The following is a 15,623-nucleotide window of genomic DNA, read 5'->3' as shown; positions in this document are numbered from 1 at the left end:
GGAGAGTGGTGAGGAGAAGGGAACACTTACATTTCATTCCTTCTCTCCCAAGCCTTGTAAATCCACTCGGCTTGCACAATAGGAGTTCCCAGACTCACAGCAAGCTAGAAGGAAAAGAAAGTCACTAGCTATGACAAGTGACCTCTCCATTTAAAGTTCTTTCCAAACCTGGAGAAAGATTCCCGGCAACATTTCTGATTTGGAAAATAGGTATCATAAAAAGGATAAAGTTACTCCTCTGAGAAACAGAATCCCAGAAATGTAGGGCCGGAGGGACCTTGAGCAGTCATCTAGTCCATCCACACACATCTGAAGCAGACCACCCCTGATAGAGGTTTGTCTAAACTGTTCTTACAAAACCTCCAGCGAGACTGACCACCAGGAGAGACTGAATGCAGACTGAAGACAGAGCACTGCTGCTACGGTAGGGGTTGAAGCCAAAGATATCATGGAGGTTCATTAAAGACCAAATCATATCCTTTTTTACCCATTTTATTCTGACACTTCTTCCCACCCTCAGAACATCCAGCAGGACATAATTTAGGGTCTCTCCCTTCCTCCCCAAAACACAATGGTCACTGCTTTTATTGCAAGGACTACCAAAATGCAACTGTGCCAAATCAAATATAGAAGTCCCAATAAAGATTCAGAGTTTATAGCTTAGTGTATTAGCTATATATACAGTAAACTTGCATCCAGATAGCAAAGCATTCCCCTGTAATGATTAACATACTGACCAAAACATGAGGATGGCTGTTTTAGTATAGAAGAATGAGACTATGAAGGCTTATTGCTATAACTAGCAGGGTCCTTCTATTGACCTAAAAAGATGAAATGTTATGTATTAGCTATACAATTTTGATTTCCACTTTGTGGAAATGCGTTATGTAATACACTAAGTTTCCAGCAGCAGTTGCAGCCAATACTGGTCAAGTTACACAGCACACAACACAGAATACAGTCAGCACTTAAAGACATTTGAAAAATAAAAGGCACCCTTAATGTTCTGTATTATACCAACATGAGTTCCTGATACTTTGAGAAGTATAGGGGACATCTACACATCAATAAAATAAAAAACCTGTAGCACCTAGTCACAGAGCCCAGGGGTCAATTGACTTGGGCTCGTGGGGCTCAAAACAACAGTGTAGACATTCAGGCTTGGACTAGAGACCAGATTCTGTGACAATCCCACAAAGGGGAAGGATCTCAACCCGAACCTCTACGCAGCAATTTTTAGCCCTGCAGCCCAAGTCTGCCGACCACGGCCAGCTGCAGCTGTGCTGCTGGTCTTTTATTGTAGCGTAGGCATACCCATAGAAGCATAACAAACTGGTAAGTGCTCTGAAACCTCAACTGCAGTGGTCTCAGTTAACCTATCGTTAAGTACTTCTCAAGAGACAAAATGCTTATTTTCAGAGGTTGTATTTGTCTGTAACAAAAGCCTTTAGACAAAAGGTTTTTCTAAAAAACAGGTTGATTCTAACAGCTAAACAATTACCATCCATTGTTTTTAAAAGCTTGACATCACAGAGGTAAAGATACTCTGAAATCTTTAAGCCTTTGGACTTAACCCATTTTCTTCATTACAAAAGTGCATCTACTTCAAGTTGAAATAGAAGGTCTGATTTGAAGGGGTCAATCTACACTGAGAGCCTCTTTGACATGCAAACTCACGTACTCTGAATTTGTCTCCTTGCGTAGAATTAGCCACCAGATGTGTAACTTTTGAACTGAAGTCCCTTCGAATAATTCCACCCATATGATGAACCAAGGTCACCAGCTTAACCTGAAGAGCAAGTCAGGAAATAAGAGACTCATACACTTTTTGAAACTTACAGCTGTTAAAGAAGGGACAAAGACAAGAGTTATATACACCATACAAGTTACAGCAGAACTAAACTTAAAGCAAAGCTTTTACATGTTCATTTAACCTGTACTGGTTGAGTAATTTTTAAAATGAGACATGGTTGGCAAGCCATAAATGCTACCTGCCTTAGAAGTATTTAACGTATATCAAATGTATTTTAAGGAAACATCCAAGCCACCATTGCTGTTTTCACAGCTATACAGTTAGCAGTTCATAATGCTTCACAATCATCTCACCCCATCAACGCCAAAAATTTAACTAGCAGCCCATAAACCCACCAAACAAGATGACTCCCAACATATCAGGGCCCATTGTCATGCTGCCACTTCTGTCTTTGGATTCTGGGCTATTAAAACATAGAAATGAAGGCTAACATACTTGGCTGGGGTGGGGTGGGTGGACAACACCCCAGGAGTTTAGAACAAATGAATGGACTGCTCAGTTTGAGTCTGGCAGGACATCAGAGTTAACTCCTAGCTCTTGGAAGATGGGCTTGGCACTGTGCTTCACGCAGTTGCCAGCATCTCTAGCAGTACAGTTTGCCTTGATACCATGCCAGAACACTGAATTAGTAGTGGCTTTATGATAGCAAGACACCAAGGGCTGGTCCACATTGGGGGGGGGGGGAAAATCGATCTTAGATACGCAACTTCAGCTACGTGAATAACGTAGCTGAAGTCGAATATCTAAGATCAGATTACTCACCCGTCCAGACGGCGTGGGATCGATGTTCGCGGCTCTCCGTGTCGATTCCGGTACTCCGTTGGGGTTGATGGAGTTCCGGAATCGATATAAGCGCACTCGGGGATCGATATATCGCGTCTAGATTAGACGCGATATATCGATCCCCGAGCAATCGATTTTAACACGCCGATACGGCGGGTAGTCTGGACGTACCCCAAGTGAACTATCAGTTGCTTCTTGTAATATCAAAATTTTCCCATTTGACTACTGATCAGGAACGATGCTGCATAGCTGTAGTTCTGACAAGATTACAGTACATGATAGTGACACTCCAAATGCTCTGAACAGGATATCTAAGTTTTATCTGAGTGCACTCAAGAGCATGTACATGATCCAACAAGTGACAGGTCAAATTCTTAGGTGATCAACTCGATGCTGCCTAAGGGTCCAGTCTTGCTCCCATGGAAGTCAGTCAGAGTGTCCTACTGTCTTCAACAGAAGCAAGAGTCTCTCTTGCCTAGACCCTAGAAACCTAAATCTATTCTCAAGAATACAAGCTTTAGTCACTGTTAGTGACTAAAATGTACATTGTACACTAGGGGTGATGTAACAGAAAACTACCTTGAACATAGCTACATGTAGATTAATCAGTCCAAGAAAGGGGAGGGGACAAGGGTGTAAGACAAAATCTTACTAGTTCTTCTTTCTTCCTGAATCCTGTAAAGCACAGCACCAGATTCAACATACTTGCACAGTACAATGGACGACATGAAAAAGGTAGAGGCTGAAATCAGATAATGATTAATTACAGTAGTCAGACCCACAAGCTATTTAAAAACAAACAATTAAACAAAAAGCTTAGACAGTAGCTCTACAGGATTTTAACTTTGTTAAAATGCACTGATACCGACTGGATACCAATTAACAAGACTCACTGTTTTCTGATATATGTCTTGAAATAGGAACTGCCAGTATTTTGGTGAAATGATTGAAGTATCTCTGTATTCTGTGCTAAAACAGTGCTGTAAACTAGTTACAACTGTAACTTTAACATAGGTGTCCCTATGTTTCCTGTAAGATCGTATTATACACTATTGTCCTGCAACAGAGCATTATTACCCCCCCAGCTGCTGGTATCTTCTTCTGTACCATATAGCAACCATGTTGAACAGAAGTCCCTGGCACTAAAGCAGTCTTTACTCACTCAGTGCAGCATTCCAATGCAGAGGAGCATTTCAGATAGTTTATTAATTTCAAGTAAGTGTTAGTAATTAGCATCTGTATTGCCTTAAACCTCTTCCTGGTACAAAGTAGTATTTGTGCACTTCTCCTGTCTGTCAAAAATCCTACTCTGAATATTCTTTAGTCAAGATCAGATGTTTAGAGGCGATTAGAACACAATTGTAAAATACTTTCCATCTATGCCAGATACTCATTCTTGGGTGGTTCAAATGGTACTTAACATGGGCATCACTACTAGCAGTTTGTTTGTTTTTTTAATATAAATACAAAAAGTTATTTAGAGTTAATTCAACTGTACTCCTCAGGACTTTAATTCCTAGTAGCTTTCCCTTTCTCAGAATAACCTGCAAACAGCAGTATAAGAGGGAGGGATTCATGTTTTTGCCAAGACTCTTGAAACTGTTAAAAAAAAAAAAAAAAAGAAAAAGGAAGCAACATATTTTTAAACAAAAACAAATAAAACACACACACACACTCACTCACTCTACATTAATGCCTTGTCTACACTAAAAAGTTATACTGCTTTAACCATTCTAGGTGTTACAAGTAATAATGCACTGGTATAGTTAAAGCAGTACAATCCCTCTAGCGTGGATTCACTTACACTGGCATAAGAGATGCTTATAAGTATACCTATTGCTGTACATGAAAAGAAATAAAAGTGCCTTCTACCATATAGTTTATACCAGCTTAACTGCATCTACACCAGGACTTTTACTGGGATGACTACTTCCACTTAAATCTTCACACCACTAACCAAACCAAGTATAGACCAGGTCTAATATTTTTCCAGAGAAATGCTGGAAAAAAGTATCCCACGGGGTGGGGAAGAGAAGTACACTTCAACCCCAAGATAATGTGACCTGATATAACACAAATTCAGATATAACGTGGTAAAGCGCTGGGGGGGGAGAGAGGGGCCTGCACACTCCAGTGCATCATAGCAAGTTCGATATAATGCAGTTTCACCTATAAACATGGTAAGATTTTTTGGCTCCCGAGGACAGCGTTATATTGAGGTAGAGGTGTAATTTGTGAACATAACTGACAGGCTTGAGCTACTTCTGCACATTGGCTTGGTAATTGTAGGCCACTCACATTGCATTTATGGCCTACCTTTTCAGAAGTGCTGAGCAACAACAAATCCCATGTCAAGTTATTTAGAGCCAGAGGTGTTTACTATTTTTTTTTTTTAAAAAGGTCATTTAAGTGTGTGGTGAAACACTGACATGTGAATGACCAGAATTCTGCACTGAGAGAGTCTGATACAGCTTTCAGCAATTTCCCCAGTTCAGAAGAATTTAGAGATTCAGAATAGCTGTGCCATCACAATACAAGATCTTCATCTATGTAAATAAGGAGAGTTATATTGCAATTTAAATGAAATGTCCACCACAAGAAGAATGTAGTCACACTTCTTATGTTAGTATTATTGACAACACATGTAAATGTCCATCTAAAAAGAAAAGGTCATTTGCTTTCACCTGAATACTTACCTCTCCTTTTTGAGCACAATGAAGTACTATTGGAGGTCCAAGAACACGACAGTCAAACTTGCACAAGTTCTCCAAGATGGAATCTTGAAAGTCTGCTACAACGAAGACTGTCTCAAATTCTGGAGACTCAGAATCCCCAAACTCTTCCACCGATTCCGTCTTTATATAGGGCACTTTAATTTCCTTTATTTTAATATTATGTGAAAAAATTAAAGTGTCATTCATGCAACATATGTAGTAAATGAATGTCATTCTTAGATTTTTATCTTGAAGTGTTAAAGAAATTTAGTATCAAAGACAGCTTTCACCAGCGTTCCAAAAAGTTACATATTCTGTTTAATGATATACAAAGAGGTGATTTTGTTATTTCTAGCACTGAACGTGTGATGATCTAGGTTTCTAAAATGATTTTAGATTCTGAATTTAAGGAATTGTTTAAGAGTCCAAAGTATTTGTTTTCTCTCTCTTTAGGGTATTTCTTCAGTTTTTGTGGGTCACACTGACAATATAAGAAGAGTATAAGATCAAATAATATCTTGTTACATTAACTCAGTTGGATTCAGTTTTCTGTTGTACAAGAACAACTATCTTTTCCTTCAGGGCATCTGAATTTAGTTATGTATTTCAGACTAAACATTTGTATTTTGGACTAATGTATGTGTCACTAAAAACAGCAATTTAAAGTTGTAACTACAGACCAAGAGATTCCATAAAGAAATGTATCATGCTGCATGAAATTAGACTTTATATTTCAGAAGGTTTAACTACAGGCTGCTCTGACTCTGGAGGCTTTAGGTCCAAACTCCATTTTCTAGAATCCTTCACATTAAGAAAACAACAATCCTTACAGAATTGTTCATGCAACAATCTTAAATTGCAGCTCTTTCACTGTTGAATCAGGAAAGCCATTTAATTTGATTATGAAGCTAGTTCATAGCAGAAACTTACAAAAGTCTAAGTGTGCATTTGGCACATGGCACAGAAGCGTGCATTTGGCATTACATATATCATCTGAGAGTTTCATATGCAAGTATGGAACACATTAAATACACCAAATATGTTAGTTCAGGGATTCAGAACAGACATTTAAGCAAATTGCAAGGTTTCAAATGTCATACAAGTTTCTACTCAACTATGTTCAAACTATACCATAGGAACATTGTTTATTGTGCCTTCAATCACACCCAAATATCAAAGATCATGAAGGTTAAGTGTTTGTGCACTCCAGTCCCAGTGAAGGGCAACATGCTGCATGCAATCAAATATGCATAGATGCCTGACATACCATATGAATTATACTTTTTATTAGTTTTTCTTCTGATTTACCAGGACTAGTTTCCTTTATCTTTATAACTGGGACTTCCATTATCTTAACGGTCTGTGGAAGAGGAGAACTTCGATATGAGATTACATTACTTACATGAAGTTTGTCAAAACAATGTTATTATGATGACTGCTTTATGTTCAAGCCACATACCTCCAAGGCTTTCAAGAGTTCCTCGTGTTTCCCAGCTTCTTGAACTAAAACCACTCTGGTTTCAATCTGAGGCATTTCCTCTGTTCGGGGGGGGGGCAAAAAAATTGCAATATTCATAACCGACAGAAAAATCTAATCCTAATGTTAAACAAAGCCATAATGTAGGGAAACATGCTAACTACACTGGTATCTTGCCAAGATCCATAGTCCTCTCTCAAAAAATACTATTTACAAAGAATATTTCAACTCTGAAGACTGGATGCTGCCTCAACAAGCTACTTCTTTAAGCCAAGCTTGCAGCTGATGAATTACACTGTGCATCAATCACAGAAATGTAGGTTTGGAAGGGCCCTCAAGAGGTCATCTAGTTCAGCCCCACATGCTGAGGCAGGATTAAGTAAACCTAGACCATCACTGACAAGGTGTTCGTCTAACCTGTTCTTAAAACCCTCCAATGACAGGGATTCCACAGCCTCCCCGGAAGCTTATTTAGTGCCTAACTATCATCCCTACATTTTAGATATTACCAAAAAACAACACCATCCTATTTAAATCTCCTTTGCTACAGATTAAGCCTATTACTTCTTGCCTCTAGACAAAGTTGCAGCCATGCCACAAAGATAACCTAATGAATTTGGGACGTACAAATGCACACCTGTGAACAATTAATAGCATGTGCAACACTAGTTTACTCAACCTCTCCCATCAAAGGTGACCACTGATAAACACCTGTCAGGGATGGTCTAGTCTAGATAATACTTAGTCCTGTCTCAATGCAGGGTACTGGACGAGATGAACTAATGAGGTCCCTTCTAGTCCTACATTTCTATGACTGACACTTTTTAGCAACAGATGGGTACTGAACAGACAGGCCTGTAATCCAAGGACAAAATACATCATTCCTTTGATTAACAAAGGATTGGGGGTTTTTTGGTTTGTTTGTTTGTTTTTTAAACTACACTGTCTAGTTTAGGTCAACAGCCTCAGTAGCAAGAAATTTTACTACAGTTTGGTGAATTCACAAAATGTTAAAGTAGTGGCATGAATTTAACCAGACGTTTTATCTTCCAAGAAACAATATTCAAACAAATGTGACAGTATTGAAAAAGGTTTTTCCTGTTACCTTCTACATCTGAAACCAATCCAATAAATAAATTCTCCTTGGAAGTTTCTATAATTTTTGAATCAAGAACAGAAGAATCTCCCAAAAGACTCCTTCCGATGTCAGTCACTAGCATACTGCTGTCAGTCATGATCAAGTCTGTGTTTTTCTTTTCAGCAGCTGCAAAATAAGTACCTAAAATGAGTTTAATCTGAAGAGTACATATTAAAAAAATATTCCGTAAAAAGTCCTGTGGAAAGGTAGATAAGTTAGTTTTAGACTTCTAAATATTAAAACTACTAACAAATCCCACTTATGAGTAGTATCCTCTGAGCCTAGAACTATTTTAAGAGAGTTTATACAAACAATCATCACAGAAATAGTTTTTACAGGTAATTCACAGTAGTCTATTTTTGAGGAAAACTACATGAAGGCAGAGCATTTTGATAGCTAGGGATATGGCAGTAAAAAGCCCAGTGTTTCCTTAAAAAAAAAAAAAAAAAAAGGAAGAGTCAGGTTTAAGGATTTATTTTGATCCAGGATCTCAAGAAATTGCTTGCTTACTCCAGATAGGAATTTTGTTAAACATGATCTGAAAGAGGTTCAGGAAGCTGGATTAACCGTGTTATTTGCATTTAATTTCAGAGAAGTTCATACTAAAAAGAGATGGCTTTGCATACATTTTCCAAAGGTGAAAGTTTGAAGACAGAAGATTGTGGTAACAGGCCTACCCACTAGACCTCAGATTTCCCACAAGCTTTGACCAGATTTGTCTAGCTTACTGTTGGAGTTCCTCAGGCCTGTCTTGCTGGGCAATTTCTGTTATGCAGTCCTTATCACACAGAGAGAAAAAGGGTTCCTTGCCATCACCGGAAAGCCTCATGGAGGCACCAAGTGCATTATCTACAAACAGAATTATAAAGTATTATAAAAAAAGTACTCAGTGCAGCATTTAAATACACATTTCTTCAGTTATCTGACATGAGGGTGTGGAATCAGTGCATTTGCAGGACGCCAACAGGCAAAGTTGCAACATAAAATTTCCCAGTGCTAGATAGTAAACTTTCATCCTGTGAAAACAGTACAGAGTAGACTGTTGAACATTAGTACCCATTCACAGAGTTCACTGTTCCACACTAAGGGATCCTTTGACTCCTTGTCCGCACAATATGTTTCTCCATCTTCTGAGAAACTGCTTGAACAATTGCGAACTTCAGAAAAAGGAGCTATCCCTGTCTCACGTCCCTTCAAACTCCCACCAGACTAAGAAATTGACTAGAGAGCCAGGTCCACTTACTTGAAGTATCAATTCAGTTGGCCAGGATTTTTCTGACTAGGAAGAACCATGTCTTTGTAAATAGGTTTGGAAATATGTAATTTCTGTGATCCATCATGCTGCTTAAAGTATTTGAACAGTGGTTTGAGGGAACGTGAAACAGTATGAAAAGAAGATACCATGGTATAGATACTATATAAAAATCAAGGAGAAAGCGCTACGTATACTTTTTGCAGATATTCTCTCTTCCTTATGGTCCCAAATGTACTATGCTTTTATTATTTTAAGGAAAGACATCTGCAGAATGTTACTCATGGATAATCTTACAATTCACTGTGCTCAAAAGGGATAAATATTTTTGCTTACAATGTGAACTGATGTTTTTTCTTAAAACACAAACAAAACTTGTAAAATACAATGCCCTTTTAAAATAGTAATCTTTTAAGTCAAGTTAAAACACTGCATGGGGGGAGAGGACATAGAAATTCCAGGAATGTGGTATCTGGGCAAGGAGTGCAATGCCTAATCAATTAAGTAACAAAGACCAACATTATTTTACAGACAAGGTTGATCTTGCATTATATACTGACATAGGCCAGGTCTACCCTACAGACCTATAGTCTGTAAAACAACATCACTCAAGGTAGTGAAAAATGCCACATCCTTGAGTAATGCACTTATACCAGGCCTGCACAACTCGTAAAGCGGCGAGGGCCACATTACTCCAAAGAAAACAGCTGAGGGCCAAAAACCCCCGGCCCCGCGGAATCACCCCCGCCCCCAGCCCAGCGGAAACACTCCGCCCCAGCACCGCCCAGCCCTGCAGAAACAAAGCCTCCTTTCCCAGTGCCACCCCACCAAAACAGCTGTGGGCCAAAAAGGAAGGTTGGGGGTGGGGAGGTGATACTTGATTTTAAATCAACCAGGGGCTCCCACCTGAAGAGCTGGCTGGGAGCCCTCAGGGTCAAATTAAAGGGCCCGGGGCTCCAGGAACCCAGAGCTTTGTGGGGCTGGGGCAGGGATTTAAAGGGCCCAGAGCTCCTGCTGCTGAGCAGAGCCCGAGCCCTTTAAATCCCAGCCCTAGCACATCCGCTGGAGCCGCCGCCGGGATTCAAAGGGCTCTGGGCTGCCCGTGGCGGCGGGGAGCCCTGAGCCCTTTAAATCTCAGCCACAGCCGAGAATCTCTGCAGGCAGCTCAGAGCCCTTTGAATCCCGGCCACAGCTGAGATTTAAAGGGCTCTGAGCTCCCCACGGCTGTGGGCAGCCCAAAGCCTTTGAATCCCATCCGCAGCTGGCAGGGCCGGCTTTAGGAAGTGCGGGGCCCAATTTGAACATTTTTGGCAGGGCCCCGGCAGGGATGACTAAAAAAACAGAACAAAACACATGTAAAAAAAAAAAAAAAGCCTTTCATTTCTTAGCAACCGGTTCCCTATAAAAAGTTCTGCCATAGTATGTATTTTTTGTACCAGTAGGGTTACCATACGTCCGTATTTTCCTCCTGGATGGCGATTTAAGATCCAAAAAGCCTGACATGTCCGGGAAAGTACAGATGTATGTTAACCCTACCTAAAGTTCTTTTTTAAAAAGAAGTGTCTGAACTAGAAATGAGCTCTGCCACTCCCTGAGGGTGTGCTAGGGTGCACGTGTGGGTCCCAGCTGTTCCCTGCCCACCTCATTGAAGCAGGTGTGCAGGGTTACTTCCCTGGGAACTACAGGGCACCCGTGCACATGGGGCTGGCTGGAGGTTGGGGGGGAGGTGGCTGGAGGTAAGGTCTGGCTGCAGGCTGGGCAAGGGGTGTGGGGCAGGCTGGAGACGGCATGTGGAATGGGCTGGCTGGCTTCAGGCAGGGCCACAGGGGGTTGCGGCATGGGTTGGCAGGGCTGGAGACAAAGGAGTGCAGGACTGGCTGGCTTCAGGCAGCGGGGTGCGGCACAGGTTGGCTACGCCCGGGCTCCCCTGATTCTACCGCCCCAGCCCTGTAAATAGCCGAGGGAGCCCTGGGGAAGCGGTGTGGCTTCAGCAGCTATTTAAGGACCGGGGAAGCTGGAGCCCCGGCCCTTTAAATAGCCCCGAGAGCCCCCTGCTACCCCAGGCTCTGGGAGCTATTTAAAGGGCCCGAGGATCCCCTTCTTCTACCACCCCAGCCCTTTAAATAGCCAACGGAACCCTGGGGAAGTGGTGGGGCTCCGGTGGCTATTTAAAGGGCCAGGGCGGTAGAAGCGACGGGAACCCCGGACTTTTTAAATAGCCCCCAGAGCCTCACAGCCCTACCCCAGGGCTCCAGCAGTGGTGCTCTGGTGGCAATTTAAAGGGCCTGGGAGCCACAGGCCTTTTAAATTGCCCCTGGGGAAGCTGGGCCACCCCGCTACAGCGCACTGGCTTTTGCCAGTACACTGTACTGGGGCTTGGGCATGTGGCCCTCTTAGGGGCGGGCTGATTCAGGGGAATTGGATGAATTGGCCTAAAGCCAGCCCTGGCGGCTGAGATTTAAAGGGCTCTGGGCTCCCTGCGGCTGCAGGCAGCCCAGAGCCTTTTGAATCCCGGTCACAGCTGGGATTTAAAGAGCTCTGAGCTCCCCGCCGCTGCGGACAGCCCAGAGCCCTATGAATCCCGCTGCGGGCCACACAGTGAGCCTCTGCGGGCCGCATGTTGTGCGGGCCTGACTTATACTGACCTAACTCCACATGTAGACAGCGCTAAGTCAATGAGAGAGCTTCTCTCACCAACATACCTATGACCTCTCGGGGAGGTGGATTAACTACACTGATGTAGTTCTCCCATCGGTGTAGGAGTGTCTTTACTGAAGACCAGTGTACACGCACTGCTCTGGCACTGTATGTGCAGACAAGCTTTTAGGGTAAAGAATTGCCATACTGGGTCAGACCAATGGATCTAGCCCAGTATCCCATCACGGATAGCAGCCAGTAACAGAGCTTCAGGGAGCCAAGTACAGAACAGGATAGTTGGAGTGATCAACCTGTCTTCCCCTCCAAGCTTTTGACAGAGGTTTAGGGCATGGGGTTGCATCTCTGACCATCTTGGCTAATAGCTATTGATGGATCTATCCTCCATCAGCCCATCTAGATCTTTTTTGAACTCAGTTATACTTTTGGTCATCACAGCATCTCATGGCAATGAGTTCCAAAGGTTAATTGTGCGTTGTTTGAAAAATTATTTCCCTTTCTCTGTGTTAAACCTGCTGCCTATTAATGTCATTTTTGTATTGTGGGAAAGAGTAAACAACACTTCTCTATTCACATTTTCCCCCACCGGTCAGAATTTTATAGCCCTCTGTCATATCTCTACCCCCTGTCATCTCTTTTCCAAGATTGACACCCATAATCCTTTTAGTCTCTCCTCATAGGGAAGCCATTCCATACCTGTGATCATCTTTGTTACCCTTCTCTGAACCTTTTCCACTTCCATTATATCAATTTTGAGATGGGGTGATCAAAACGGGACACAGTGCTCAAGGTGTGGGAGCAATATAGATTTATATAGTGGCATTATAATATTTGTCTCATTTTCTATCCCTTCTTAATAGTGTCTAACATTCTCTTAGCCCTTTTGACAACTACTGTGCACTGAGCAAAAGTTTTCAGAGAATAATCCACAATGACTCCAGGATCTCTTTCTTGAATGGTAAGAAGTAAATTCAGACCCCACCATTATATATGGGTCACTGGGATTATTTCCCCCGCCCCAAACAAGCATTACTATGAATGTATCAGTGTTCAACGTCATCTGCCATTTTGTTGTCCGTTCACCCAGTTTTGAGAGATCCCCCTGCAACTCTTCAGTAAATTGGTAAACTTGCAGATAAGTCCAAGGCTGATTCTGTTCACTCCCTTTTTCAGATCATTAGTGAATATACTGAATGGCACAGATCCCAGTACAGATCCCTGGAAAACCTCATTGTTTGCCACTTCTCATTATGAAATCTGACCATTTATTCCTACCCTTTGTTTCGTATCTTTTAGACAGTTACTGATCCATGAGAGGACCTTCCCTGTTATCCCATAGCTACCTAGTTTGCTTAAAAGCCTTTGATGAAGGACTGTCAAAAGCTTTCTGAAAATCCAAATACACTTTAAGAACTGGACCACCCTTATTCACATGCTTGTTAACACCCACAAAGAACACAAACAGACTGAGGCCTGACTTCCCTTTACAAAAGCCCTGTTGACTTTTCCTCAACAAATCACGTTTATCTATGTGTCTGATAATTCTGCTCTTTACTATAGTTCTTGTAAATAGCCAGGAGAAGGGATGCCCTCCACAGTTCAGAAAGACCCTATTCTTGCACAAAGGTCTTAAACATTAAGTTCCCCAGACATACCACAGTATGGTAGGCAAGAATTACACACGTGAAACAAAATATCAGGTAAAGAGAATGTGATGCTCTTGAGTTAGAAATGCAGAACAAAAGCCTATTAAAGCAGTATTTAAAACAATGGGGCAGGCGGGGGGGGGGCACGGCAACCTGCCATTAATGGTCACATAGAGTCCTGTAGCATGCATACAAGTGTAAACATTCAAAAATGTATACCAATACAAGCAGCAGGGTCTTTGTGCGCTTAATAAAAGCTACACACAGTGCTTCCCCATTTTAAAGAGTTCTCTTTTCCGTATAATTTTTGCAGTCATTTATTTAAAAAAAAAAAAAAAAGTCTCATTTTATGTTTTAAAACAGCCCTGAAATACTGGGCAAAAAAGATAACAGGAGTGTTTACTTAAGGTTACAAAAAAAATAAAGCTGCCCACATACATTAAACTGTTTGTGTGTGTGTGTGTGTGTATATATATATATACACACACACACACACACACACACTCCACCCACCCCCCAACAATTACTCTTGTTAAATAGGACACTTAATGTTACTATAACAAAGGTGTCTTTGTTTGTTCCCCTCAAACGGTCTTAATGCGGGGTATTGGGCAGCACTGTCTGTCTCTCCACGGGCACTGGTCAGTTTCCCCGCTCGCGGGGCGCTTTCAAAGGGCGCTAGGGGGCAGAGGAGATTTTCCAGGGTGGCTCTGTACAGCCTCCCGCCTGGCAGGGAAGCCCCCCGCAGGTGCAGCGCCCGCCAGGGGCTGCGCTCAGGGCGAGTGGCGAAAGCCGATCGCGTCCCTTTACGGCCCCTGGGAGTTCTTCGCTCGAAAGGGCGGTAACGAACGATACAAACCCGCTCGCCAGGGGACAGGGGCCGGCGGGAGCAGGCTGTGCACTGCGCGGCCTGGGGGCCGGCTGGTTTCAGGCTCAGCCCTGGCCCGGCCCCACCGCGCCGCAGCCCGCCCACCCAGCCCCCTTCCTTCTCCGCTCGCACCGCCCGGCCTCCCCGGCCCGGCCCGGCCCGGCCCGCTCCTCACCGTCAAAACCGGCACACTCTCCCAAGCACCATGAGCGGCCGCCGCCGGCCCCAATTCAAAAAGCGAGCCGCCGCTCTAAGCGAGCCGCCTATTGGTTGCCAGGCGGCGTCGGCGCAGGCGTCCCTATGAAAGCCGGTTTCCCATTAGCCCAGCGTGGGATTTGCATCACGTGGTCCCGCCCTCCCTCACTTCGCTCTTTGAAAAGGGCTTGTCCTGGCTTCGGTCATTGGGTGCTGCCCGTTGCAAAGCGATCTCCCATTGGCTGACCGGGATTCCCTAATCCCTAGGTGTGTGAATGAAAGGGAGGTATTCTGCAGGCCTCTCGCCCAAACAGGTTACAGGGACTGAGCTCACCTGGGTTCTGATTGGCTGTTCGCGGTTTTCAAATGAGTCCAACGGCAAGACGGAGAGAGAGACCCGGATGTAGCTGCAGTTGCCTGGCCTAGCGCCTGTAGGGGGACTCCGCGGCTTGCGCAGCGGGACAAGGCTGCTCTTAAGGCCGGCGCGCCACACCCTGCTACCCGGACCTCTGCCTGGCACCGCCCCCTGACTACCAGCCACTGTGCCCAGCTCTGCAGTGGGCCCGTCGCCGCTGCCCCCCACGCAGCCGTGGCGCCGTGGCCGCTGCCGAGCCCTGTCGGCCATGGCCCTACCTTAAGCCATGAAGTCACATCGGTGTCAGGGGTGAAAGTAAGCGGGTACCTGCCAGCAGGAGCGGGTACACAGCCAACCATAGCGGCAGGGGGCAGCTTCCCCAGCCCAGCGATTTAAAGCAGCGGCCGGGGCCCTTTAAATTGCCGCCAGCACCCCACTGCTGGCGCCCTGGGGTAACAGCAGCAGCCCAGTGCTCTGGTGGTGATTTAAAGGGCCTGGGGCTCCGCCGCCGCTGCATGGAGTTTTTGCCCATGAAAGCTTACGCCCAAATAAATCTGTTAGTCTTTAAGGTGCCGCCGGACTCCTCACACTGCATCCACAAAAACAATAACACGGCTGCCCCCTGATACTTTTTACCTGACTCAGTTTTGTAGCCATTTAAGATTTATGGTAAAATACGTATTTTCCTGGATGTATCTAGCTCAGCCCAGCTAGAAGGAAAACAACT

The 15,623-nt window shown here is 43.7% G+C and overlaps 1 protein-coding gene across 4 annotated transcripts in view; it reads right to left on the bottom strand.

The window, feature by feature from the left end:
• The window catches only part of ECT2 (epithelial cell transforming 2), a 51,024-nt gene extending 36,094 nt beyond the window's left edge, over positions 1-14,930 (bottom strand). Inside the window, exons 1-9 of one of the 4 annotated variants that reach the window (XM_050965811.1) lie at positions 14,876-14,930; positions 8,654-8,774; positions 7,893-8,051; positions 6,770-6,849; positions 6,578-6,670; positions 5,293-5,475; positions 3,249-3,338; positions 1,682-1,789; positions 31-104 (exon numbers count right to left, since the gene is read on the bottom strand). In XM_050965811.1, coding sequence (XP_050821768.1) covers positions 31-104; positions 1,682-1,789; positions 3,249-3,338; positions 5,293-5,475; positions 6,578-6,670; positions 6,770-6,849; positions 7,893-8,022 — 758 coding nt within the window. In that variant the 5' untranslated portion in view covers positions 8,023-8,051; positions 8,654-8,774; positions 14,876-14,930. Of the gene's footprint in view, positions 1-30; positions 105-1,681; positions 1,790-3,248; positions 3,339-5,292; positions 5,476-6,577; positions 6,671-6,769; positions 6,850-7,892; positions 8,052-8,653; positions 8,776-14,875 lie in introns of those variants that run through there. The other 3 variants (XM_050965813.1, XM_050965812.1, XM_050965810.1) reach the window with 3 other exon arrangements.
• Positions 14,931-15,623: the final 693 nt, after the last annotated feature.

Source organism: Gopherus flavomarginatus, chromosome 8 (assembly GCF_025201925.1).
Source record: "Gopherus flavomarginatus isolate rGopFla2 chromosome 8, rGopFla2.mat.asm, whole genome shotgun sequence".
Taxonomy (NCBI): Eukaryota; Metazoa; Chordata; order Testudines; family Testudinidae; genus Gopherus; species Gopherus flavomarginatus.
Note: the sequence above shows the minus strand (reverse complement) of the source record. Positions and strands in the feature narration are given on the sequence as shown.